Raw genomic sequence first — 26,214 nt, forward strand, 5'->3', positions numbered from 1 at the left:
TCAGTCCGATCAGCCAAGAGGCTCACAAAGCTGAATGGATACTTTGGTGCGGTTGCTTCTAAAAACTCGGGGTTTATCTACACTATGGCTTCTCCTGTTACTATCACCTACCATTCTTGCCTCCTACAGCATCGGCGTCGGAAGAGCTGACAGCACAGGACCTATGGCGGAAATTGTTTTTGTTAGTACAGAATTAATTTTTTTAGTAAGAACGAAGGAAGAATTTATTTTAACAAAATATTTCTCTTCCTTTCCTCCTCTGATACGTCTGGAAAATAAAATGTAACAAACATACTGAAAAATAAAATATCACGAAGTATATCTAAGTTATTATCAAGAATAATTAAAGATGTATTTATGGCAAAATTAAAAAAATTAAAAAATAAGTAAAAGGACAATAAAGACAAAGCAAATAGATTGAATAGCCGTGCGCGTTTCAGATGGGATATGCGAAAATGGATCAGAAAGGAAATGGTCTCCATCTTCGGACGTTTTCCAGAGCTTTCATAATTGATGATGGTGTGGAAAGATTCGTGTTTGTGAGCGTGGACAGCGCGATGATAGGAAATGACATCCGACAGGAGGTAACATTATATTTATTATTATGTCATACGATATCACGTAGAGAGGTTTCATTTTTCTAATATCATTGGTTTCATATAACGTAGAATAAAGGAATTGAATATTTGCCTTGCAATTTTCACTTCACATATTTGATGGAAGCATATACGTAGGGTATCGTGGGCTATCTACTAATTTAATTTGCTTACATTATCTACAAATATTGTATAATGCAAAAATAAAAAATTGTACTTTTTTTTGCGCACCTCATTGCATATATAAATGCACGATTTGCGTTTTACGAGAGTATGCGCTTTTGTTGCAAGACACACGATCGTTATCGCGCGATATTAATCGCGATTTTTTTTGCCACAGGTATTGCGCAAATTGCATATCCAATTTGGTGACATGTACACGGAGAGGAACGTGATGATTAGCAGCACACATACACACTCGAGCCCGGGTGGTTTCATGCTCGACGTGCTTTTCGATTTGACCACATTCGGCTTCGTCCGGGAATCCTTTGACGCCATCGTTAATGGTATAACGAAGGTGAGTCGATACGCAATGATTACGCGGGCGATTCGCTTGGTTAAAGATCGTAGCAGATAATGACAGATATTTATTTTTGCAGAGCATCGAACGGGCTCACGATGCCGTTGTGCCTGGAAGGATTCTCATTATTCACGGTCAAGTTTTAGACGCCAATATTAATAGGAGTCCGCAGGCGTATCGCAACAACCCGAAATCAGAAAGAGATAAGTAAGTGATAAAATGGCTGCAATTATTTTAAAAGGATGAAAACAAGAATTTGTTACGTTGTCAATGTAATACCTTACTAAGAACATCGATAAAAGTATCCTCTGTTTTAAAAGAGTCAAATTTATTGTATTCGCCGCAAATTTTTAATTAGACATATGTAGAGGCAGTGATAATGGCACGCACACATTCTGTTGTCTGTTAATTAATTTTAAGCGATGCAAAGAGTAGACACTTTAATACAAACGAATTATCATATAATTACCGATATAATTGCCGATTGTATTTATGACATTACGAGAATATATTATACAGTTTTGCATTCGAATATTGTGATAAATATAGCGACATGCTCAGATAACAAGCGATCAATTCACGCTGCAATTGCTTAGTGTTGATAAAGGGATTGCAGACAGCATTAAACATACGTTGAACATTCGGACTATTAATTCTCAGCATACTCAAAGCATTCGCGTGTTTAATGCGTGTTACATTATGTACAACATATGTACGTCGACTCGTTTACAAGCCTATGTAAGCGCCTGCATTCTCGGAAATGTACGTAATATGCGAACGTCCACTTGACAGATGTGGGTTTCAATTAACTGATATTTTGAAATATTCATCCTCGATAACGCGTTTTTCGAAAAAAGCTTGCATTGGGGATTAATTATTTTCTATTCTGTTATCACAGGTACGAGCATGACGTAGACAAAATTTTAACACAAATGCAATTTATCGGAGCCGACGATAAGCCTCTCGGGGTCATAAATTGGTTCGCCGTACATCCGACTAGCATGAACAATACCAATCGCCTAGTTTCCAGCGACAATATGGGCTACGCATCAATCCTTTTTGAGAAAATGATGAGCAATAATGCAGTGATCGGCAAGGTAAGCTTCCGTTAACGTATAGACATCGTAAAATTATATCGTTGTCATACATTATGTCGACATTATACACAATGCAAGAGTTATACCGCTGCCGGTACTCTGTACAAGCATCAGTAATATATATACATAATATATATACAGTGTCCTGTGGAAAATTGTTGAAATTAATCAGCTGTCATTTTTAAACGCGTATAGGGAGCAGAGAAAATAAAATATCTTTTTATAGACATTTGGCAATTTTATTTATACATGTATTAAAAATAATTGGAGATGTTTTTAATCTCTTATAAATGTTTATTAAAAAATATCAAGTAGCGAAAAACTTTCGGAAATTATAAAGAATTTTATGGAATACTTTTTTTGAAATGTCACTTATCACGAAAGAGAAATTTGATTGTCAGCATTTTTTAATAAACATTTATTAAATCATAAAAACATCTTTGATAGTTTTTAATTTATTATATATATAAATAAAATTGCAAAAGTTTTTTATTAGAAGATATTTTACTTTTTCTACTCTTTATGTGCGTTTAAAAATGATAGCTAGTTATTGAGTTATAACAGATTAGTTAACAGTTTCTCGTGAGATATCGAGATGTATTACTGATATTGTTGTAAGAGTAAAATTTATAATAAAAAAAAATTATATGCACTTGCAGCGGATCCTAATAAATCGTGCGAAATTAAATACATGAATGTTTCAATATTCAAATAAATGTGCACACTTAAATAAATATTGCAGAACGCATGCGGATAATAGTTTGTGAGCTTTTCTGTTCTCTTGCTCTATGTTCACAGATGATTGCATGCGCTATTATTATCTCCTTTTTTATTATCAGACTGACTTCATTTATCTTTCTTGTCACGTTGGCGCTGCATATTTCGCTTGTTTTTCTCTTTGTTTTCTTTCTTTTTTATCATTCGATACTATTAATCTTTAAACATTACGTCGCTACTGCGATAATAATTTACATTTACATTTCAGACAGCATTAATCGGAGTTTTAATAAAAAATTCTCGGTTAAGTATTGTTTGGTAGCGAATTGCAAAAATATGAACCATTAGTGTAATGCAAGGTTGTTCGTTTCATATAAACATATTACGATATCACCATGAATTATACTTTCGCTTGCGGAAATCCTACCAAAACAATTAAGAGTTAATGTCACTTTATTTTCGTTCGAAATATAAGTTGCGTTTCCCATCGTACGTGCAATTAAATTCTAAATATATTTATGGCATCATAGCGGATTCATTTTTCACACTTATTGCGTACGTGTTGTCTGTGAAAGCGAATTTTTTTCCGGACATCTACGTGAATCTATATGAAAAAAAAAAAACTATAGAAATTAGTTAATTTGATTTAAATAATAATGTTTATTGCAATAGAGAAATAATTTTGTATATTTGCAATTGACATAATATCTTTACTTAGGGCCAGTTTGTGGCAGCTTTTGCCTCGACCAACCTTGGTGACGTTTCGCCAAACACACGTGGTCCCAAGTGCGAATTCTCTGGGAAGAACTGCTCCGACCAGTACACATGTTCCGGAAAAAAAGAAATGTGTTTCGCTTCCGGTCCTGGTAAGGATATGTTCGAGAGCACGAGTATCATCGCTCACAAAATTTATCAGGAAGCTACGGTAAGTGCTTTTTGCCATTTATAATTCCAAATGCAACGATGGTATGTCGAATATTTCCTGAGATGGCTCGCCAAATCCGTTTTAAAAAATCGAGCAAAAAGATTCGACGGTTTCTTTGCCACGTGCCGTTTGTAAACATCAAAAGCAAATGTTAATTGAATGTAAAAATTGATTAGCAATGCCGCTATATATAACGGGAAACGATATATAATTGGAAAGCGTGGACTTCATGGAATTTCACGGCGGTATGCGCAAGTTCAAGCGCACAACAAGCGCCAACAAAGAGGCAGGAACTGAATAGAGTATTATTGCTCTCTGATAGGGCATTGTTTGCGCACTTCCTTCTATGTCTGTGTGTATGGTTAATTATGTCTGATGAAACTTATTAGCCGTGCAAACGAAGCCACCGACGCATCGAGATAGTTATCGGGTGAATTAAATAACTTTATGCGCGCAGCGCGATCCATTAAGAGCGATACGCTAATTAAGAATGAGCGTTACGAGACATTGCCACTGAAAGTATTGCATTAACTCATTAAAGATCACGATATTAATGTACTACAAAAGAGGGAATTTTAATTACATACACACATAAAATGATCTGTTTTTTTCCTCCAAAAAATCTAAAATTAACATTATGATTATTAAATAAAATTAACACAATTTATTAATATTTTACTTATCAATTATATAGCTGAAATAAAAGAATTTAATGACAAAAAAGACGCAATCGCTAGCTCTTTTTTCTTCGATTGTTTTCAATCAAGTACGATTAAGAACAAGGAGAGAAAATTATTTTTCTTATTTTTTTTTTTAAGATTTGTTATAATTAGCACGTCTTTCTTCATTCTTTTCAAAACTTTTTAATGATGTATTAGTATGCTATTATTAAAGAAAGAGAAATAAAGCTGCTTACACATTACTGAAAAAATAATTTAAATATTATTAGAGAAACAAAGCTGCTTACATGTCATTAAAATTTCTTTGAAAGATCACATGTTACCTCCTTATCATCAAGTTCCTCTTCATTGAATGGAAGTTAAATGACAGCTAGGTCGGAAATTTAATATCCGATGAAAAATAATCTCGGTTACAATATTCTGCGTCGTGAATAGAAATAAAGCTAGATAAAATGGGAGAATATAAAATTCATCCTATTAATTTTCATTTCAATTCAAATAAATTTTGCATAATTGTATCATTATTATTATCATTAATTTTTTTATACAAGTTTTCTTTTCTCTTTGTGTTTATTATACGATATATTTTTTATGCACAGGTAAAGTTACAAAAGAAACTTAATAACTACTTTTCGCAATTTTAAGATAATCGATTTTGTGATCTGCTGATCATGTTGCTTGCATAATTTCTAAATATATATATTTAATTTTCTTTTGCTTTATTTTAATTAATTTAATTTAATTTGTTAATTTAAATCTTTCAGTTCTACGAAGTATTAAAATTCAATAATTTAAATAAAAAATTTAATTTTAATAAAATTCTATAATTTGAAATTCAAATCATTATACGTGGATTGTAAATATTTTCCAACGGTCATATAAGATAGAAAATCATTTATACACCCTTCCCGAGAAAAAAAATGCTCATAACATCATATATGGCCATATATGATCTTATATAATCACATAAATCAATTTTTTCTCGGGTTTACTATATAAATTACTTGTGACACTATGTATTTATATATTTCAGTTGTACGATATATCTAAAATTGAATGCAAAAGAGGCGTCTTGAGGATAGAAAATTTATGTTATTACGTAGTATCATCGTAAATATAAATCTATGTTTGAAATTTATGTTATTACGTAGTATCATCGTAAATATAAATCAATATCTCAAGCATGCGCGGTTACAATTAATCAATTCAAATACCAGGTAATCCTCTTTTCAAGGGATGCAAAATGCCTTTGTGCAAGTTTCCTGATGGAATGTAAAATAAATAGATAGAGAACTAGATTTCAGTTATCCGTAGAAATAATTGGATTACGCGCGTTGGCATAATCAAGTGCAATCAGGCACTTCTCTCGAATTAGACTGTCGGATAAATTAAGAACTAAGACAAGACTACACTTGACACAAGGCAAGAGGAAATATTCTATCAGCAGAAAAATCGATATTTTTCAATAATCTCAGTTATAAACTATGTACTTATCAAAGATACATAATCCTCAACGACCCCCTTAAAAGCTTTATGTCTAAAAATAGACAAACCAAAATTTTCTTTTTTTTTTTCTTTTTTTTTGCTATCATCAATCATATTCAGTAATCCAATTAAACGTAGCCCAATTAAAAACGTAGTTCGCTGTCGCATTGACTAGCAGACTGATTATCGGCTAATGTTCCTCAGTGAAACGCTCGATTCGACGCTATTTACACATTATAGTGGCCGTGCCACTAATAATGCTTCTCGTAGTCGTAGCTATTGTAGTGCGCGGGCGAGATGTACTTGACAATCGGCACCGGCTTCGGGTGTATCGCCGGTCCTACCTTCTTCACGACGGCATTGAAACCGTTGTGATCGTCCGCCGTGTATTCGACGATACGCACGCTTCCGTCGGGCTCGTTGACGCTGTACGAGCCATGGACGACGTCGCCGTCTCGCACCTCGTGCTGCGTTTTTACATCGCCGGTATGAGGATCGTGCACTCCGTAATTGAACGAGTATCTCGGATGCGACTGCAACAATAATAACAACAACAATGGGCTGTTACTATATTGAAAAAATGTACTAAATTAAAAAATTTTTTTAAAGCTATTTATTTAAATACTTGCAAAGGAATTTGTTTTTTAAATCAAGCAGCAAATATATTTGAATCAATAAAATATAATAAAATAAAAGCACAGCATGCCTTTATTTGCAAATAAAAAAGAATTTATTTTTATTGTATTAGATTACTTATTTTAAAAACATTTTAAAATTTTTGGCTGCTTGTTTGAAACACAGATTATTTTAATAAAAAATTTTTATCTTCACATAAATATTTTTTTATATTGAAATTTTAAATAACGTATTTAAAAAATTATAATTTTTATTACATGCAACTAATAATTTATTTAATATAACAAAACATTTTTGGAAATAAAGTATATATTTATGTAATTGTAAATAAGAAAAATTAAAATTATTAAAATATTTATTTGATTAAAAAAAAAAAAATTTATTTTTATATACATAGCGCGAGTTTACGACAAGTAATATACTGCCTTGTCTGGCGCAAGCGGTCTTTAGCCACTTAATACTGCACGCCAGGAGCTCGCTTTAGTCGAATCGTGGATTTACGTTTTATTTCTCGATCCGTTATTTTTACGTGCTACTGGCAACAATTTTGATTTTTCGCAATCATATGAATCATGCGTAGAATTGCATTTTGTTGTGTCTGAAGGGAAAATGCGCCGCCACGCGATATTACCATTGAAGTGCCACTTCCAGTGACAATTAACATCGCGAGAAAGCGACAACAATAAGCGTTGCGGAAATAGAGTCGACAATGAGATACGGCGAGGAAATACTGTCGTCAGACGTCTCTTTTCAGAGACAGGAATCTAAATTAACATACGCGCCCCAGGTGGCCTGGAAACACATCTTTCCGCCCATAAAACACGGTCTAGCGGTCACAAGACTCGAAACATCTTGACACTTTTCAGGAAGCTGTGCGTGCAAAGATTTATATTAAACGCTAATTAGCGAGTGAACGAGTTGAAACGCAATTCTCTGCAAGAAATACAGGCCTTTTTTCTTTGAAATCCATAAACGCTATTTTTGTTGCAATTAAATTACGCTAGAGAACTTTTAGAGAGTTTTGAAGAATTTTTTGCAAGAATCTTGAAAGATTTGCGAAACGTCGCGGGATATTTTGACGAAGATCGTTACACGCTCTCTCACGATGCATGGCGATAAAAATAAATGTCAAATACAGTTCTTAAAAATATGAAAAAAAAGATACTCACGTAGTAATCGTGCTCCTGCTCGACGTGTTTATAGCCGTGTTCAAGGGATGCGTCCACGTGTAAGGGTGCGGCGGACACCGCGTGCACCGGGACGGCGACTGTCGGCACGACTCTGTATCCGACAGATCCTGCGTATTCATCGACGGCGACATCGCTATAATCGCTGTAGGACAGGCCATGGCCGTTGTAGCCGCTGAGAACAACCGCGTTACCGCACGCCAATACGGCGCAGAGGAGAGAAATCGTCTGAAAATCGCAATACGCGACCGTAAGTTTCTTCTGTGGGAAAACGACATTGTTAACGAAGTTGCTGTGTGTCAAGGATTCTACGGCGTCTTCTGTCTTCTTCTTTTTTTTTTTTTTCCTTTTTCACGATAATTCTCCGATCGCGTTTCGTGCGCGGAATAAACGTACGGAGTGCAACCGCGGACAAAATTGAATCCCTCTGTGCACCGTAAGCGATTCTCAATAGATCGATGCGAGATCACGATTGAAAGAGAGAGAAATTGAGTTTGGATTGTCATCAAAGTTGATTTATTTGAAAAAGTCCCCGGAGACGCGATTCTCGGATTTCGATGTTTCATTACGTCTATAGATCAGAAGCGTTCTTTTCACTTTCACGCCGATTGCGCTTCCCAGGGGCCAGGCCGATAGATCGTATAAGTCAATACAACGTCGAGGAAGTGATTAAAGATTTCGCTTCCTTATTCCGTCGTGATGAAAATGATATAAAAGGTTTATTATACCCTTGGCCAGAATATTTGTCTGCGAAAGCTAGCGCGAATTCCTCGATATTTTGAAGTAAATTGGAGAATCGAAAAGAAACGAAGAAGATATTGCAATTTTGACATATAATCGGGAAGCTAAAAATTTAAACACTGAAATGTGATTGCAAAATTTTTTTAAGCATATCATTTTAAAGATGTGCAATGTTTAATGAATTATATATTGTATTTAAAGTTATACAAATAGATTATTTATTAAGTAAGTATCTTTTTAAATAAAAAGCTACAAAGAAATATATTAATATTCCAAAAAATTTTGAGGTTTGTTAGAATGCCAATACAAACATTTACGAGAAGACGACACTTTAAAATTGCAAAAATTTCTAAAATTATAAGAAATTTTAAATTATAAATGTTAATAAATAATAAAAATTTTTAAAGAAACAATAATTTGAAATGTTCAATATTTAATATGTCAAGAAAATGATTTATCGAATAATTTCATAAAAATAAAAAATGATTACTTTTACTCTCTCTATTTATTTTTATGTAAATATAATGCTAAAAGACTACAGATTAGTTAAAAATTGTGAACTTTATTATTCGATGGTACAAATATCTGATTTCTTCTCAATTTTTTTCGAATTCTATATCATTAAATTTTTCTTGACATTACAATAGAAGATATACAAAGGCATTTTTTTCATAATTAAAGCTTAAGCAGATAATTTTGAAATGTCTTATATATCAGTTTAATAAAAAACAATATTATAATCTTTCTTACTCTCTTGGCAAAAAGAATTCAGAAAGTTAGATAAATAGTCTATCCGACTATTCCGTATGGTATTCGGAGCAAGATTGCAAAGAGGATTCTAGCGAAAAATGAGAGAAAATCAGGGAAAAATCCACGATAAGCGCCGCCAGAGAAAAGGCTCTCTCGAACGCGACCGATAGAAAAGAGCGATGCACACACACACACACACACACACACACACACTCGCACTCAGAGAGCCAACCATCCACTCGTTCATACCGCACAACCGTGGACCTTTTCTCTCCGTACCTTCAGCATGATGTGTTTCCACGTTTCCGCTTATTCCACGCTTTATTGTATGCGAGACCGTCGAGTCGCGAAGTCACTGATAGCATTATTCACAGACGATGGGCTTATATTCATCTCCCACTTCACGGTGGTTCCGTTCCGGGCAAAAGCTCTCGGCCTCGGGTACCACCACTCTTCAAGTTGATGTAGCCGTACCCTCCCCGGATCTTTTTATTTGTATGTGTGAGAAAACGCACACGGCGTCATCTCCACGTGGTTGGAACCACGCCGACGTTAATCGCTCATGCGAAAATCTCGAAAGGGACTCGATCATCTGGTATTCGCTCATCACGCTTATCGATTCGATGGAACGTACGAACGAAAGAAAGATTGATAGCCATTACAAAGGTTACGGGATAGAATCTGGCTCGCTAGTTAATTGAACGGGATGGATGGGATAGAGCCGCCTGTTCCTCGAGCTCACGGACGTCACTCGTGCGGATCCTGCAGTTAGTCGTTAAAGATGTAGCAGATTGCTTCGACCGTCAAAGACGATTATGTTGAGAGAGGTAATAGGAGAGGTAATCGCCGGCGGATAAACCTTATTTCTCGAGTTGTTCGCGTTCTTACTGTGTGTTTAGGCATAATTCATTCCAATGAATTCCGAAACAGCGGAAGGCAGTCAAGTGAACGTGAAATTGAATGGGAATCCATTTGAGAGTGAATGCGAGCGTTAAATGATTCGGTATCTTCTACCGTTCATCTTGACGGAAAAATATGTTTGCGTTTAATTATTTTAGCCGCGACAAACTCGTGTACTTTATGAATAATAATTATTGAAAAGGATTCAATAATATTGGATCAAAATTTATATTTACATTTAAAGGTTTGACTAAAAAAAAAACCTTTTAATTTAAAAAGATGTAGACGTAAAAATATTTATCGTTAACTAAGAGGATGGGAAAAATTTTTGATTTAAATTAAATTTTATATTTACTAAAAAATAATTTTTCGACGAATTTTGCACAACGCGTTATTTAGATGAGAAGAATTTAATAATAATGTAATTTTCTCAAGGGATTTGGATTTTCATTCCAACTTTCTGAGATTAACTATGTTTACATATTACATTCCCTTATTACTCGGTTTAATTGCAATTTTCAGTGCAAAGGGAGCTGCAAAAGGAGCGCCTGGTTACTCGTGCATCATTGTTTCTGCGTATAAACATTACGCCACGTTTCTCTCTCTTACAAGTTACTCGTTAGCGAAATAGTAGCGAATGCTCTTTCACTTTTCTGCTCAAAGCCGAATTAATACCGTTCTTTTTTTTTTGTGAAACAGTTCACGCATTTTTTTTTCCCGCGAAAAGAACGCGCGTGTAATTAATACAGTGAAATTTAGGCCGGATTTTATTGGCCGCGACATAAAATCGCACTACGCATTACATGAATACCTTGAGAACAAGCGATACATTTTTTAATTACAAAAAACTCATTACCATGTGCTTAGAAATTGCAACTTTTGTAAGATTTTTATAAAATTCAAAATTAATAACACCGTATGCTTTTTAAAAGAAATAAACGTAGTATTAGTTATTTTTTATTAAGACATTCTCTTTTATACAGATTTTGCCCTATACCCTCTTTCTTACTTAAAAATTGCAATAAGGAAAAAAATTTATAGAATATTATCTTTTGATGGAAATAACATTCTTAGAAAGAAAGCGAATTCTTGCAAGTTTTCGTCGACAAAGGCGTGGTAGCTTCTGGTCTATTCCTCACTTACGCAATTCTCGACAAAGCCCGTTTGTCTTCGCAACGAGTGTAATGCTATTTCTTGTCTCGCACGTAAGGTACACATCATCAACGTTCCGTGAACGTAACTAACTTAAAAAAAAGAAAAGAGAAAAAAGATCGGTCCCGCCCGAATGATTACCGGCGCGACCTATCTGGATCAAGATCATAAGCGACAAAACCTTTCGATCTCAGCCCAAATTCTTTTGTTGCGCATTTACGTAATACTAAACCGGACGCTATTGTTCAATGTTTCCCTGAGATTGCGAGAGGCCTTTTATTTTCGTGTGTGATGTGTCGAAATTTATTACTTTAATAATTCCACGTGTATATAACGCGCGTTTTTTTTTTTTTTATGATTGCTCGCGAGTAATAACGAATTAGCTTGATCGATCACTTAAAGCTTCTCTCTCATCACTTATTTTTTAGCTTGTCACAAACTTATATTTTCGCGCAAGAAAATTATTTTCTTACGGTAAATAAATTTATCCTAAGAAAATTACAAGACACATGTAAAATTATTATCAATGCGTAATATCTCACGTTATGTTTACTAAAGTGCATACGCAATGCCTCCTGTTATCCGATCTGCTCCCCGTTTATCACGCAGGCTGGATCTATATAATGCTGCGCGAGCTGAATCGCTTGATCGTCGTCACGCTCGCGGATATTTCGCAATCGACGAATTGACACGGGATCGCGCTCCAAATTCAGATTTTCGTACGCGACGCGTTGCGTTTTCCAGCTTCTATTTTTTTTTATTGTTCAATGACATTGCCTGCTGGACGCATAATTGAAGGTTACCCGCTTCCGCGCGGACGATTTCGTTAACCGTCGAGATATCGCCGCTTTCTTTCGACTCCGCGAAGCCAGCCCGTTTCTTACGCAGTCGCTTATTACTCGGCACGATGACTGTGGCAACAGAATTTCATAAGGGAATCTGGTGCCACGCTGAGTTAAGTTCGGTCATCTACTTGGGCGTCTGTAAAGAGAACGACGATAACGACTACGATGACGGCAATGAAGTAGATTTTCACAGATAATTTATTCTCCAAGCGGAGCTTACCTAATGCTCTTTTCGTATCTATGATACTTGAGAATATAAGTGAAATCATAATTAGAGTGATTGTAGAAGAAGCCTTTTTTAAAAGGACGTATCTTTATTTTTTATTTATTTGTATCTATGATACTTAAAAAGATAAGCTGAACTCATAATTCGAGTGATCGTAGAAGAAGGCTTTTTTAAAAAAATATATTTTTTATTTTTTACTTGTTATTTTATATCTTAATAATTTCATGAAAAAGATAAAAAATAAAATGTCACATGAGAATATAGATTAACATGTAAATTATTACATACTTTACATATAAAAGTATTTTTACCATATATACAGCCTATAGTTCTTTATAGAAAACCCATTGTGACGGTCTTAATTTCACATTATACCGTATTATATTTACGTTTCCCTTCCGTTTCGAGAGGACAAAAAGTAGTGTGCAAAAAACGATGACAGGGTCGCGATGAGATCAATCCGTTTATCCCCGATCGCGTGATATGTGTCAGCATCCGTGAGTGAGTGAATTATGCAATCGTATGTCCTTTGTGGACTCTAATTTAGATGATAAAACGGGGCGTGACCATTGACACGTAACAATAGACTAGTCCAAGGGTCGTAACGGTAAGAGTAACAGATATACTGCCGGAACGACCCTTTCTGACCGCCTCCGTAATTCAAGATGTTATCTGTCCGTTCATAAAACCCACCCACTACGAAATCTTTTTCTAAAAAGCGAGCTACCCTCGACGAGGTTTATAGGTTTACTGCCAATACGGCAGGAGATTCGTTATGGCAAATATAATTTGGCATTCTATTTACGTGAGGTTTTATTGTCACGTACAAAAATAAACACGTTTGCGAATCAGTTAAAAATTTATATTTACATTTTTGCAATACTATTTCAAGATTTTCGCCGCGGTAAACAATCGTGTTATTTAAATACGCTTTTCGGGTTTCAACTTCAGCCATGCACACGCTCGGATTAGTAAAATATACCCAGTTCTTTTTTTTTTTTTTCACCGGCATGCAACTCAATTTCTATTTTCGCGACTATGGCAGATCATTGGAAAAATGTGAGAAGCAAAATTATGAAAAGTTCTTTAATATTAACTTTATAAATAATCAAAATAGTTGCGGGACAGCACACAATATCAAATCGATATTAAACATCATGATATCTTCATTTCTCTCTCCGCTTCTCACATAACAGAAATTTGACAAACGTCACTTTCTTTGTTACATCAATATGTTGAGAGAACATTGTAGCAATATTTCGAAAATACTCAATAGTAGGAATTCTTTGGCAAATGCCGCACGCGTGATTATTTATCTCTCCCGCCTAATTCTACAGGCAAAAGAGAAAATAATAGAATCACATTCGTCACGCAACAGCCATGCGACAGCAAATATGTCGTTTTTACTTTTTCGCGTCTCTTCGAAAGATGGATCTTTCAGCAAGTCTATTTTGTCATTGGTGGAGTCCAACGTTCCACTTCGTGACCTGGAAGAGACCTACAAACCGTCTCCGTTACGATTCTAATAACCGTGAAGTCGTGAAAGGTTTACTCGTGACCATAATGCCAAAGAGCCCGACAGATACGCTCGATGATACGTGAACAAATGTATTGTAGACTGTAATGGAATGAATGGCGCCCTTATTATTATGTATATAATAGCAACTTTGAAAGAAATATAGCGCAATATAAAATTGAGAAATGTCGTATTGAGCGAGACTTTCTATCAAATTCCCAGAGTTCGTTTAAACAGATTGAGTTCACGGTTGATCCTGTTTGCTAAAACATTAAGTTCTTTTTTTTTTTTTCATACAACATGAACCGTTTTGAGAGATGAAATGAGAAAAGGTGAGCGGGGACATATTAATATTAAACGTTGGATTAGCCATTAATTAAGCCTTATCAGCTGAGGCAAAGACGGGTCAGAATCTGTTTTTACTCGCCGAATCGTCAAGCGACGCCCACATCTCGTTTTAATTAATCTCTCCCCTGTTTTATCGAAGCCAATTTGCACGCGGTGAATCTCCGTTTGACTTGTTGCGGCTCTGTATACAAAGAGCCCTCGGAGAAAGAGAGAGAGAGAGAGAGAGGGAGAGACCCCGTCCTTTTTACTTGCTCTCCTCCTGTCACGTCTGTGTCAATTCCACAAACACTCTACGTGGCGTGGTCCCGCGATACACGTGACGCAACGTATTGTTTACGAGGCGCATTTCAATACAATCGTGTGAGAAACGCGCGCGCTCGCGAAACGTGGGGAAGAAACGTCCCGGCGTATCCTTGGCACACCCCAAACTTACGTTCCGTACTTATTGGCTTCGCGTCTCACTCTCTCTCTCTCTCTCTCTCTGTTTTTCTGAGGCCGCTTTCGACTCGCAACCTAATTCGACGGGTCCTTCTTCTTCCGGCTCGGCTGCCCAAGGATAAGTAGTTTCCTCGCGTATGTAGCGATCCATCATCCACCCGCCGACGCCGCAATTAGCATTCCTCGCAGTTATATGAGCTACCACGTAACACTCTCCTCCAAGTTCTCGTAATCTTTTTTACGGTACACGATATAATTCCGACGAAACTGCTCCTCTAAATGGCTCGTGGTAAAACGACTGCTCCCAGATGCAGTCGTTCCGGATGTTCAGTTGTCGATTAAAATTGCATAGCTGATTAGAACGCGTTTTAACAAAGCCTATTTCGGAAACTTTACTTTGAACAACATTTAATAGGAAGAGCGCAAACAACTTTCGCATCAATTTAATACTTTAATTATACGTAACTTTTCACGCAAAATTTTGTATTACAAAAAGTTGTTACGTTAAACCGATACACGCATACACGTTTCCTTTACCTTGAAGTAAATGAATTTATTCTACAATGTAACGGAACGTTCGAACATACGATGTACAATACGCAATAATTTACGTGCATCCGATAACGCGCATGACATTGGAGCATCGGTAGATTTTCCACGCGGTTAAGCACGAGGCGCGATACAATGGGAAACCACTAATGATATAAAATGATAAGTCTAATATAAGATCCGCCGATCGGCTAATTATCTCGGTTTCCGTAGCGGCTTTAGCCGCACTCCGGAATTTACAGACAATGGCTGACAGCAGCTTGAATGGAGCCTCAACTTGAATGAAACGTGTCGCCGAGCGAGCTGCGGATTAAACGCAAACAATTTACCTTCTCCGTAATAATTAAATTTGTACAACTTTAAACGGATCGATTGAAAATACAAATGTTCTTTTCTTTATCCGTACGGAGGGTTTGCAATTAATTATATATATATATATATATAATTGAAACGTTATATAATCCTCTCGCGGTAGTCAAATGAACAGTCGTCACATGTGGAGGTGACATGTGGAGCGCGCTAATGTATAAATGGAAGTTTATTTAAATGACAAAGTGATTCAGCAGCGGTTTCTAACGACGATCGGCTCTGTCATTCGCGATTCAATGGCATGCTGCCAGCGGAATACTTACGGCCGTTACGTAGCGCGTCTGCGTTTTGCGAGGAAAGGCCGAGAAGTGCCGCGTGTATTACGGGTGTACGTAGAGTATAGTGCGATGGTGGGTAAAAGTCTTCCGATATGTTTTCCAGAATGGTCGTTTAGAAAATGCGTCGCGACGGATGCGCTTGTTATTCCGGAGCGGCGTAAGCCGCGAGGGGGATAATATATGTAGCTGACGCGTTCCCGCATTCGAAATTTCGCGCACACACCATTTGCCATTCAATGGCAAACGAGAGTGAAACCTCACCGATTGAATAACCGTCTCGTAACCGTCAGGAAGCTATAGAAATTTTTCTCAACCAGAAAACTCCACATTCTTCCTGATACGCGTGTACGCTTATTATTCCGCGCGGATCAAATCGGATCAAATGCCAGCGAAATCGATTGATTCATCGATTCTTGTGATACTCATTGTTGTTTTTATTTATTCGTCGATGAGTCCGTTTTGGTCGATTTTTAAAGAAAATCCTTTAACGCGGTCATAACAGTCGATATGTCTGTCCGCGATAACACGGTGAGTTTAACGGTTTAACGTAATAACAAAGGAAAATATTGACAAGCGAATTTATATAAAGTCGGGATAATCAGCAGCAGGAAAGACAGCAAAACAAATTTATAGAAGCGTCATTATAATTCCCCAGCCGCGGCTCGTGACACCTCATCGTTTATTAATCACCGGACGTATCGAGAATGCATTAACCTGGCATTAGTCGGGTAATTCCTCATGATGGCCGCGACGGTTTTAATCGTCGCGGCCGATTTTATCCCACGCCAGAACGATTCTACACGCCCTGATATTACCGTCTATGCAAGGGTCGATTAGAAGGGGCAGAGTCGTCATCGCGAGTAAGATAGAGAAGGTTGCTCGAGAGAGAAAAGAGAAGGAGAAAGATGAAAAATGGAACGAGTCACTACGTACAAGCTACGGTGTTTACACGTTCTTGTTCCCACGTCTTAAAACAGGCCTCCGCAATCGCACAACATCTCAGTCTCATTATGCACCTTATCTTACATCGACAGAGACAGAGACTCTGCTTCCGCGGCTGAAAGTCCTCCTGGCCGCGTATATGCCAGAGAGAATCAAGGATCAACGTTGTATACATTTTGATTACCCGAGTGCAGCGCAATTTATGTCATTCTAGCGACTCGTACAATTGAATCTAGAACACGAATAAAACGAGATTAGCTAAATTATGAAAAAAGATTAACACGTTAAAAAAAAAAAAAAGCCGTAATAATAATACAATACACACGGGGAATTGCACCTATAAATTTATTTCCGCAAAAAAAAAAAATTTTAAATTACTAAAATTTTATTTCGATATCTCTAACGATCTATCCTTAATGAATTCTTAATAAGCCGGCGATCGAAATGGCATGAGCAAGCGATTGATCGCGCACGAATGCGATTAGATCGACGTCACGCGATTCGTCCCGCTGAGGGAACCGATTCCAAGGTAGGCCGGATGATAATCGTCGTCGCCGTTCGATTATCGCGTTTGTCGAAGGCAAGCAGGCGCGCGCGATGTTGATGATGATGATGATGATGATGATGATGATGATGATGTAGCCGAGTGGGAAAGCGCGACCGCACGAGGCCCCTTCCTTAGAGCCTTGCCAGCTAGTTTCGCGATTTTCCAAGAATAACACCTCGCGCCACGCCTCGCGTGTCACGCTGCGTTGCGAATTGCGATGCGTGTCGCGATTTTTACACGCACGCAAGGACGACCTTACTCTCCGCTTCCTTCGCGCGATTATTATATATACTCGAAATGTCCATATTGTTCTAGAAATTGCGGAATTTACCTAGCTTGTAGAGAATGACGAGGCGCCTCTCAATGTCTCGCTCGCTTTCGAATCGTTCGGTTACTAATGAAAATGGATCGTAAAATGATGATAATAATTGCCCTGCGTGCGAACACGGACGCGCAACTACTCCCAGTTCATTACAAACGCGTCCACGCAATGTTGCTAATTAATGTATCGCGGCCAAGATTCGCAAGGATACTGTCGTAACGTTTTAGGAAATTTGTTCGCGTAGATTTTTTGCTTCCATATAGTTTATATTATAATGCGAAAGGCGTATGTAAAAGTGAAACCGACCATCCGTTTAATTGTAATACGGTTGGATTATAATATGTCCAGTTAAAAAAAAAAAAATTATATATATTTATGAGTTACATTAATTAGAATGACGATGTGGAAGGGAATTTCAATGGCTAATAGATAGGTAAAGTGCTCGTACAAATTTTAGTTATTGCTCGTTATTGCGTCAATCAAAAATACATTCGCTTTGTATAATTGTCATATTTGCGTGGAAAATATTTCGCGCTCGCAGTAGCGATTAGTGTTACGAAATTTTGTCGAAAAATGTCTTACCGCGAATATTGCGACTGTTCCCTACTTGCTTTTATACGCCGGAATTTCATGACACACGTGAAGAGAAAGAATTCTGCTGTCGCGACAAAATCGTCGCTGCATATTTGATGAGAAAGTTCGCTAAAGCGAGCAATATTATTATTCGACGTTAATTTTCTAAATTATAATATTTTCTAAATTTTATAAATTATAATATAATTTTATAAATTATATTATAATTTATAAAATTTATAAAATATTATAGTTTAGAAAATTAACATCGAATAATAACATTGCTCGCTTTATTTTATAAATATTTAATACATTTTTATAAATTATAATATTTTTGACAAATATATATAATATTGCACACTATTTATATAATAATTGACAAAATTTTCTACTATTGTAAAAAATTTCTTGTTTCGTCCTTTTTTCCTTTACACGTTTATTGGATGGAAAATAGCGTACTGTGACTTAAACGTTGCACGTTAAACTAATAGCGCCTCTGCATGTACTGCATCTTATTATCGAGGAATTTAATTAGTTTCAGAAACATTTGTGTATTACACACACGTGTAGATCGCGTCGAGCGCTACACATCCCTCGATATTAATTAATTTAGCAATTAATAATACTCCCCGTAATACTCAGCTACGTATAACCGTACGATGTCAATTATCGAGCAGAAATCACGTACAGTTTGCGTGACACAGCAAAGCGTAGTAGTAACGCGATGATTGGACGTGCAATTTGACGAATATCAATGCACAAATCGTCTGCCATTCAATACGCGACCAATTATAAACACATTTTGTACGACTTATATTGTAGTTTGACAGTATAATAAAATTAGAGGACGCGTTAATTGATTTACGGCGATTAAAATACCACTCGATATATCGCCAATGTGTCATGTTTGTATTTCAAAATAGTTTCGCAAACATTTTTAAACATATACAGTTTCATTTGTAGAGTTTGATTAAGTATAGGATATTTTATGAAATCGCCGCTTTAATGTTTCGAAGAGATTAAAGATAGCAGAAATGATTTAAATAATATACCTCGAGTAACGAATGACGTTGACTAAATCTTTTGTTGACCTATCTATTTTGCTAATCATGAGTAAAGTGATGAAAGTTTATGACGGTGCTATTCTTTAAAAAAGACAGAATTCAGCTGATAGATCGCAAGCTGACCAAATACATATGTGTACTATAAGTGATTTTAAAATATGCCGCGGATTGCTATAAATATTCTCATCGTTGTGAGAGAAATAGAATCATAATTAAAATCGAGAAGCTTTGATTTTTCATGCTTATCACTCCAAGTTAAACTATTAGTTAGAGAAGCCATAATTAAAAAATTAAATTAATAATTAAATACTTATCTATAATTTATAATTAAAAAATTGTTAATATATATTTTACATTTATTTTAATTAATTTTCTATATACATATACGTTTGTGATTTATAATAATTTTTTTTTTATATATACAATGATGATGTAGTTGAGAAAACAGTTTTTTCGTCTCGCAAAATTCATTAATACAGCAACTAATAACAACATTTGTTTCTCTACAAAATAAAATAAATGTCCTGCCTTTATTGAAATTTACTGACCACTTTATGTTTTTAATTGTGTGTCTTTTTTGACATTTGCGTCGATTTTCTGACAACTGCCATATAAATTCGCGACACCTGACACAGGTGCACGCAAGACTTTTGAAGAACAGAATCTATATGTATAAACAAAAATCTCCGTTTGATTGTCACGGGGCATGTCGTGATTATTTTCGCGAACGATATGTGGAAATACGCGATCACGTAATAAGCGTTCGTTTAAGAAGACGATTAGCTAAAAATTCTAATAAATAGCTAATCTCGAATGGCATTTTTACACGTTACACGTTTTACATTATGTTTCGACATTGTATAGATGACCGGTCTGTCCATTTCAATCAAGCCGCATTATAAACGATATTTTAATATGCGCATATTGGGCCGGAGAAATAATTAGGAACGCACAGTAATCGAACGAGCGAGCGGTAAGACCGCAGATTATGCAGGAAATTCAATATATGATATTCAGAGACTATCGAATTTCAATTAAGTGAATTAAAATCAGTCTCGTGTGTATTATGAATATTATGCGACATTGCGATTCAAAGAATGTCAATTCGAAATGTGCACGTCACTGCGAATAGTAATAATCTTTTATAATGCGAGATATGTTTCTTATGTATTTCTGACTGTATGTGTTCATTTCCGTTAGATCTACCCACTTTCGTTACGATTGTCATTCTTTCTCGCCTTTGCTTTGTCATCTTGATCAAAAAGAATTACTCGGCGGCTCCTGGAATATACGCGATTTCTTTTGTAAAAGAAATATGGCGGAATATAACAACGAAGTTCTATCTACGCCGCGAAAAGTTCTCCCGTTTTTTTAAATAAAAACTGCAAGATAGTATGTACTTTACAATTGAACGCTAAGCCGCTGTCTGGAACTTGCATTAATCGAGCGAGAAATTAAATTAAAAGTTTGAAGCCGCGGGTATTTTTAAATCGACCGGAAATGGATAAACGAATCGCGATATTATATTTATGCGAAATGATCAATCTGAAGCCAACAGACCCTTAATTTCAAAGGATGAGCGAGAAAGGCTTGAGCGAGAAAGATCTTTGTACGACGAAAAAAATATCAGTTATAATTAATATTGTTGTTTTTATTCTTTATTCTTATATTATAATTTTATATAATTATTAATATTTTTTTTAACCGTTTTGTTACAATTATTCTATCTAGCGTTTAATATTAAAAAGCACTCGTTATAGATCATCAGATATTGCTATTCTTTGTTCTATATAATATAATGGATTCTCCTGAGACTATTTTTCTCTTATCTGCGTGGGATCGAAGGAAGAATTGGTCAAATGAACGTAGTTTCACGAAATAAAAAAGCCATGCATTTTCTTTAAAAAGCAATATCATGCTGTGTGCTTTGTAGTACCATATATACAGTATAGTTACACTGAAAATGCATTTAAAATCGTGCTTGATGTATTTCTTCCGCTCAAAACTATTAAGGCAAACAGAATGAAGCTCCAAGTCCTTTTTAATTTTGCAAAATAAAAGTGCCCCAAGGGACTCGAAACAGAGAACTTTTTTCAAGCTTAAATATATATACAATTGGCTTTAAACAAGTAAGATATTTATTTGAAATGACTATACGCAGGCTGTGTTTTATTTCGGGATTCTTTACGTTATTATCATTTTTACAATAACAAACACGAGCGCAAGTTATTTCAATCCTTTGATTTTTAATTGCTGTCTCAAAGCAAATTTAAATATCCAACTCTGTTTCGTGTTCTATTTACAAATTTCTACAGTGAAATTTATTATGAAAAGTTTCGAATGCGATATAAGCTTCCGGTAATTATGTAAAAGAGTTGTTGCTCAATATGTGACTTACTATCGAAACGTGATAACTCATTGTGTTAATTAAAGGAATAAAAAAAAAAAATTAAATTACACATAATTATTGCGTATATATTTACGTATATATTTACATATATATTTACGTGTTTGGTAACACGGCAGATCAAATTAATAACATTGTAATTAAATTCCTTATATGCAAAAAGCTATCGAGGCAACTATAACTTTCTTTCATAAACTCTGAAATATCCGTGCGCTTGAAAGATTCGTTAACTAAATTATATAGCGCCGAATCTATTTGAATGCATTCTTTATAGCGTTCGATTAAGCTCTATATGTATTCTTGATTGCATCTTTATATATGGCACGTGCAAATGCGCTCATGTGATGTAACATTGGCGTGTTGCCTAAGTAAGAGGATACTATCTAGTATCCTTATTAATGTAATATCGATTTACACGCACGAGTCTAAGCATCGTGAAAGTTTCCTTCGTAAAAATATATATATATATCATCTTTTTGGATTAATTATTTTAACATACAGGTAGTTATTTATATGTATGATTAACATTGTTATTTATTGCATCGTTTAATAATTTATCAATAAATAAAATTGTAATACGTAAATTAAGATTATAAATATATGTTCACGTATATTCTCGTTTTTAAAAAAATATTCCAAATCTAAGATATTATAATTAATATTATAATTCAATTAGTTTTGTCTAATTTATTACAATTAATTTAAATATTTATATTTGAGACCATCCTTTAAACATATGTTACGTGTGATGAATGGATATTGTAAAATTCATATTTATAAAAAAAAAAAAAAAAAATTTCTGAAAAATTGAAGAAAAGTCTCTAAATTTACGCGCGATTTTAGCTTAACTTCTATAATATGTAAAATACCAATTTCATGTAATTCGGCGCATATCTGTTGTAACCCGCTTTCTCCAAACAATTCGATTTTACTGCGCGCCGTTATATTTATCTCTCAAGTTTCGAGAGCTTCTTCAAGTTAAAAGAAAGTTATTAAAACAGGATTAAAATCGTGCGAACGAAATAACGTAATTAAACTTTCATGGGCTTGTTAAGTAATAAACTCCATTTAATTTTACTCGTGGAATACTGATTTAAATTATTTATGCAATTATATACGCAATAATTACACGCGTGTGTTTTTTTTCATTTTTACTCTTTCTTTTAGTACAATGAATTGTCACGTTTTGATGAATCGCGTAATTCAACAACACTTGGACGCTTTAAATGCCGCGATCGATACGGAGGAATTGTTAGAATTTCGCCCTAACCGAAATGTATAATCTCCATTTATGCAAATAGGAAAAACCTTTGATTAAAATCAACGGAATCTTCCGAATCCAAGTGTTCCCATGGCGCCTTCTCATCGTCTGGTGCTCTCATTGTTGCGCGTCCACACGGAGCCGACTCGTTAAATACAGAATCCCGAAGTAATCGATATTCTAATTCGTGGTGCGAGAGACTCGACAAGGATATTGACCGTCAGCCTGCGTATAAATAAAAGCCAGCTTCGATATTACGGTGATTGATTATAGTAGTTTCTCGTTCTAGGCAAAGCTTATCACGTGTCATATCGCGGGTGTTCGAGTCGTTTCGCGCGTTAAAATTAATTAAGCGCCGTTTATCGAAGGATTCGTACCGATATGTGTGCGGTCGGCTAACGACACTACCGTAACGCCAGGCTTGATGGGATATACGGTCTTTTATCTCGCGGTATATATAGTCGTGTCGCATTAATCTGCTGCTCGTGACATCGAGGTGAAATGGACGAAACGATGATGCCCGAAAGGTGGGAAAGCTATATACGCGCGATTATACCTGTGCGCAGCATCCGTGTGTCTAGTAATCTACGTTCGGACATCATTCATCATTAAATTTCCTCTCGTCGTGGCCGAAATATCTCGCTTCGTATCTCCTCGCGTATGCAACCGCTTTCCGCCACTTACTTTCTCTCCGACGACAATGACGACAACAACAACGACAACGACATAGTAAAGACATCTGTCAAGGTGTTATATATGTACCAGGATCACTCGTCGATACTCGAATACAAATGATCCTTGATTCGCGCGTTTTCAAATAGCAGATAGGCAGAGAAAAATAAAAAGAAGTTAAGCCTTCATTCGGCAATGTCAGCTGTAATTTCGACCTGAATTTAACAAAGATTTTAAATTTTAATTATTCGCTTTGATTGAGATTAACCGTAGATAAAAAATACGCTCCATGTGTAACACTCGTTCCCAATTATAAAAAAAATATGTACATTTCAAGTGAAAAATAAACGCGCACGTTCTTTGAAGTTCTTTAAATTAACTTTGAATTAACAGCTTCGGTATGAAAGCGTTGGGATATCAAAGAACAGCTTAAACACCCGGTTGACTTCGATATCCAGCGTATTACGTATCACGAGAGAGACGCTTTAAAATGTTCATTTAAAGATTGTAACAAGATATCTGAATCAACAACGCAACAGCTGAGCGAGTACTTCGCAGAAACGAATTATTAACACTTAAGCCCGCGAACGGGCAAAAGCGGGCAATCAGAGCACAGGTAAAGGCGCATTCAGGCGTATTCATGACGAGGATGGCACGCTGCTACGGACAAACGGTACTGCGTTTCAGCGTGCTTTCGCTCGTAATACAGAAGCCGGGAGATGCGCGGCAAGCCGTCGTGATAATTAACATACATATTCGCATTCTCGTTAAGCGTGACCGGGTGCACGACTAGCGCAGCCAGTTCGTCAGTTTCGTGAGGTATATATTAGCATCACAAAGCAGATATAGAAGTTTCCACATCTGGCTTGTGGGGAAAGACGCTGTGTATAAACCAAAGCTGCACCTTCCTACCGCGAAAATACGGATGCGTTTCAAGTGCGTAGCTGAGTGTGCCTGCATTTCGCGCGATATATTATGGCATCGTAGAAATGTTTTTTTTTTTCCCTTTTTTATTTCGCGAACTCACGTCTCGGTTTACTTTCCCGCTTCCTTTTCGTATCCCAACGTAATCGTACTTCTTATTTTCCGCCGTCGAGATTCCTCGCGTCAACCGCGAATCGATTTTTCTTTGACAGTCTTCTCAATTTTTATTATTTCTTTTAGAGCTGCGCGGTTAATGGGTTTCGAATGTGATGATGTATGATTTTTGCTGAAAAATTTAGAATGCTACATTATATTATTATATTATTATATTGTTAATATATTAATATTTTTTTTTATATTCGCACATAATAATGTGTGTACATGTATGCGTGATCTCTTCATTCTTTTGATTATTTTCCATTAATAAATTTTTAACAAAAAAAAAACAGAGTTTTATATGTAATCTATTCATTTTTTTTAAATACTTTTCATTAAAAAATTTTTCACTAAAAAGATATAATGTTTTCACATATGTATGATATTTACATTAAAATATTAATTACAATTAAAAATATATGTGCGTGCAGAATATTTCTCATCATCTTATAAAACACGAATATATGTTATTCATGGAATTTATAATAATTCACAACAATTTCAAACAAAATCCAGTTTCGTGTTTTATATAGTTTTAAAAGCTTGAAATAATCTATAAAAGGCATAATCAACTCATGATTAGTTAATTAATTTGATACATTCTATTTTATCTGCAACTTGTTTGCTAAAATAACAATTTAATTATAGTAATTTAATAATAATAATATATTATATAATATCTCGTTTGTGGAACGGCGTAATATTTAATTTTCTTAATTTATATGGAAAACTCAATAAAATGGATTCCACACCAGTTACACACGCAGACATAAATGTAGAGAAATAAATGATATGATGGATTACATCATACCTCGCTTTTATATAGAAATCTAATACTCATAATTATAAGCACTAATCTCATGACAATCGCAACCATATGCGAATGCCAAGTCCGCTATTACGATATTTCTTTTTGTTACTTTCAAATCTATCAATCTATATACGCTATTGAATCATGTATGAAACCTTCGAGCATATTCACGTCAGCAGCTTTCCTCATGAGATAAGCTGGAAAACCGTGAGAATTTTTATAACGTGAGTGTGCACTTTTCTTATCTATCTACTTCGCGATCGACTGTAATCAAATTTCGCCTTCATGTTTTTCACGTAAACATTTCGCGGAAATGTGAAGGATTTCTCTTACTCTCGTGACGCATCCATAAAAGTATTTTTAAGGAATGAAAAGTCCGCGGTATATCTCGCTCATACGCAAATCTCCTTTCTTTTACAGAAATTATGGCGGAGCGACGGAGCGACGGAAGTGGCCGGACCAGTTCGCGTGGTTCACCAATACGTCAACATGCCGGAGCAATCCGCGGAATTCTACAACGAGACAACGGGCAAGCTCGAGGAGGTAAATAACGTTCATAATATCGTTGTCTGAAAGAGAA

The 26,214-nt window shown here is 35.6% G+C and overlaps 2 protein-coding genes across 9 annotated transcripts in view; one reads left to right on the forward strand and one right to left on the reverse strand.

Annotated features, from left to right (window-relative positions):
- The window catches only part of LOC126851610 (neutral ceramidase), a 37,229-nt gene that overhangs the window by 6,429 nt on the left and 4,586 nt on the right, over window positions 1–26,214 (forward strand). For all 8 annotated transcript variants that reach the window (XM_050595745.1, XM_050595748.1, XM_050595743.1 and 5 more), the window contains exons 2-8: window positions 5–181; window positions 441–584; window positions 937–1,113; window positions 1,196–1,323; window positions 2,015–2,213; window positions 3,649–3,855; window positions 26,055–26,177. In XM_050595745.1, coding sequence (XP_050451702.1) covers window positions 35–181; window positions 441–584; window positions 937–1,113; window positions 1,196–1,323; window positions 2,015–2,213; window positions 3,649–3,855; window positions 26,055–26,177 — 1,125 coding nt within the window. In that variant the 5' untranslated portion in view covers window positions 5–34. The remainder of the gene's footprint in view (window positions 1–4; window positions 182–440; window positions 585–936; window positions 1,114–1,195; window positions 1,324–2,014; window positions 2,214–3,648; window positions 3,856–26,054; window positions 26,178–26,214) is intronic.
- LOC126851612 (cuticle protein 7-like) lies at window positions 4,775–9,756 on the reverse strand. Its single transcript, XM_050595753.1, has 3 exons — window positions 9,614–9,756; window positions 7,826–8,071; window positions 4,775–6,553 (listed from the first exon to the last, which is right to left on the reverse strand). The coding sequence occupies exons 1-3, from the start codon at window positions 9,620–9,622 to the stop codon at window positions 6,272–6,274; spliced, it is 537 nt and encodes a 178-aa protein (XP_050451710.1). The 5' UTR covers window positions 9,623–9,756; the 3' UTR covers window positions 4,775–6,271.

The sequence above is a fragment of the Cataglyphis hispanica genome, chromosome 8, assembly GCF_021464435.1.
Source record: "Cataglyphis hispanica isolate Lineage 1 chromosome 8, ULB_Chis1_1.0, whole genome shotgun sequence".
In the NCBI taxonomy this organism is placed as follows: Eukaryota; Metazoa; Arthropoda; class Insecta; order Hymenoptera; family Formicidae; genus Cataglyphis; species Cataglyphis hispanica.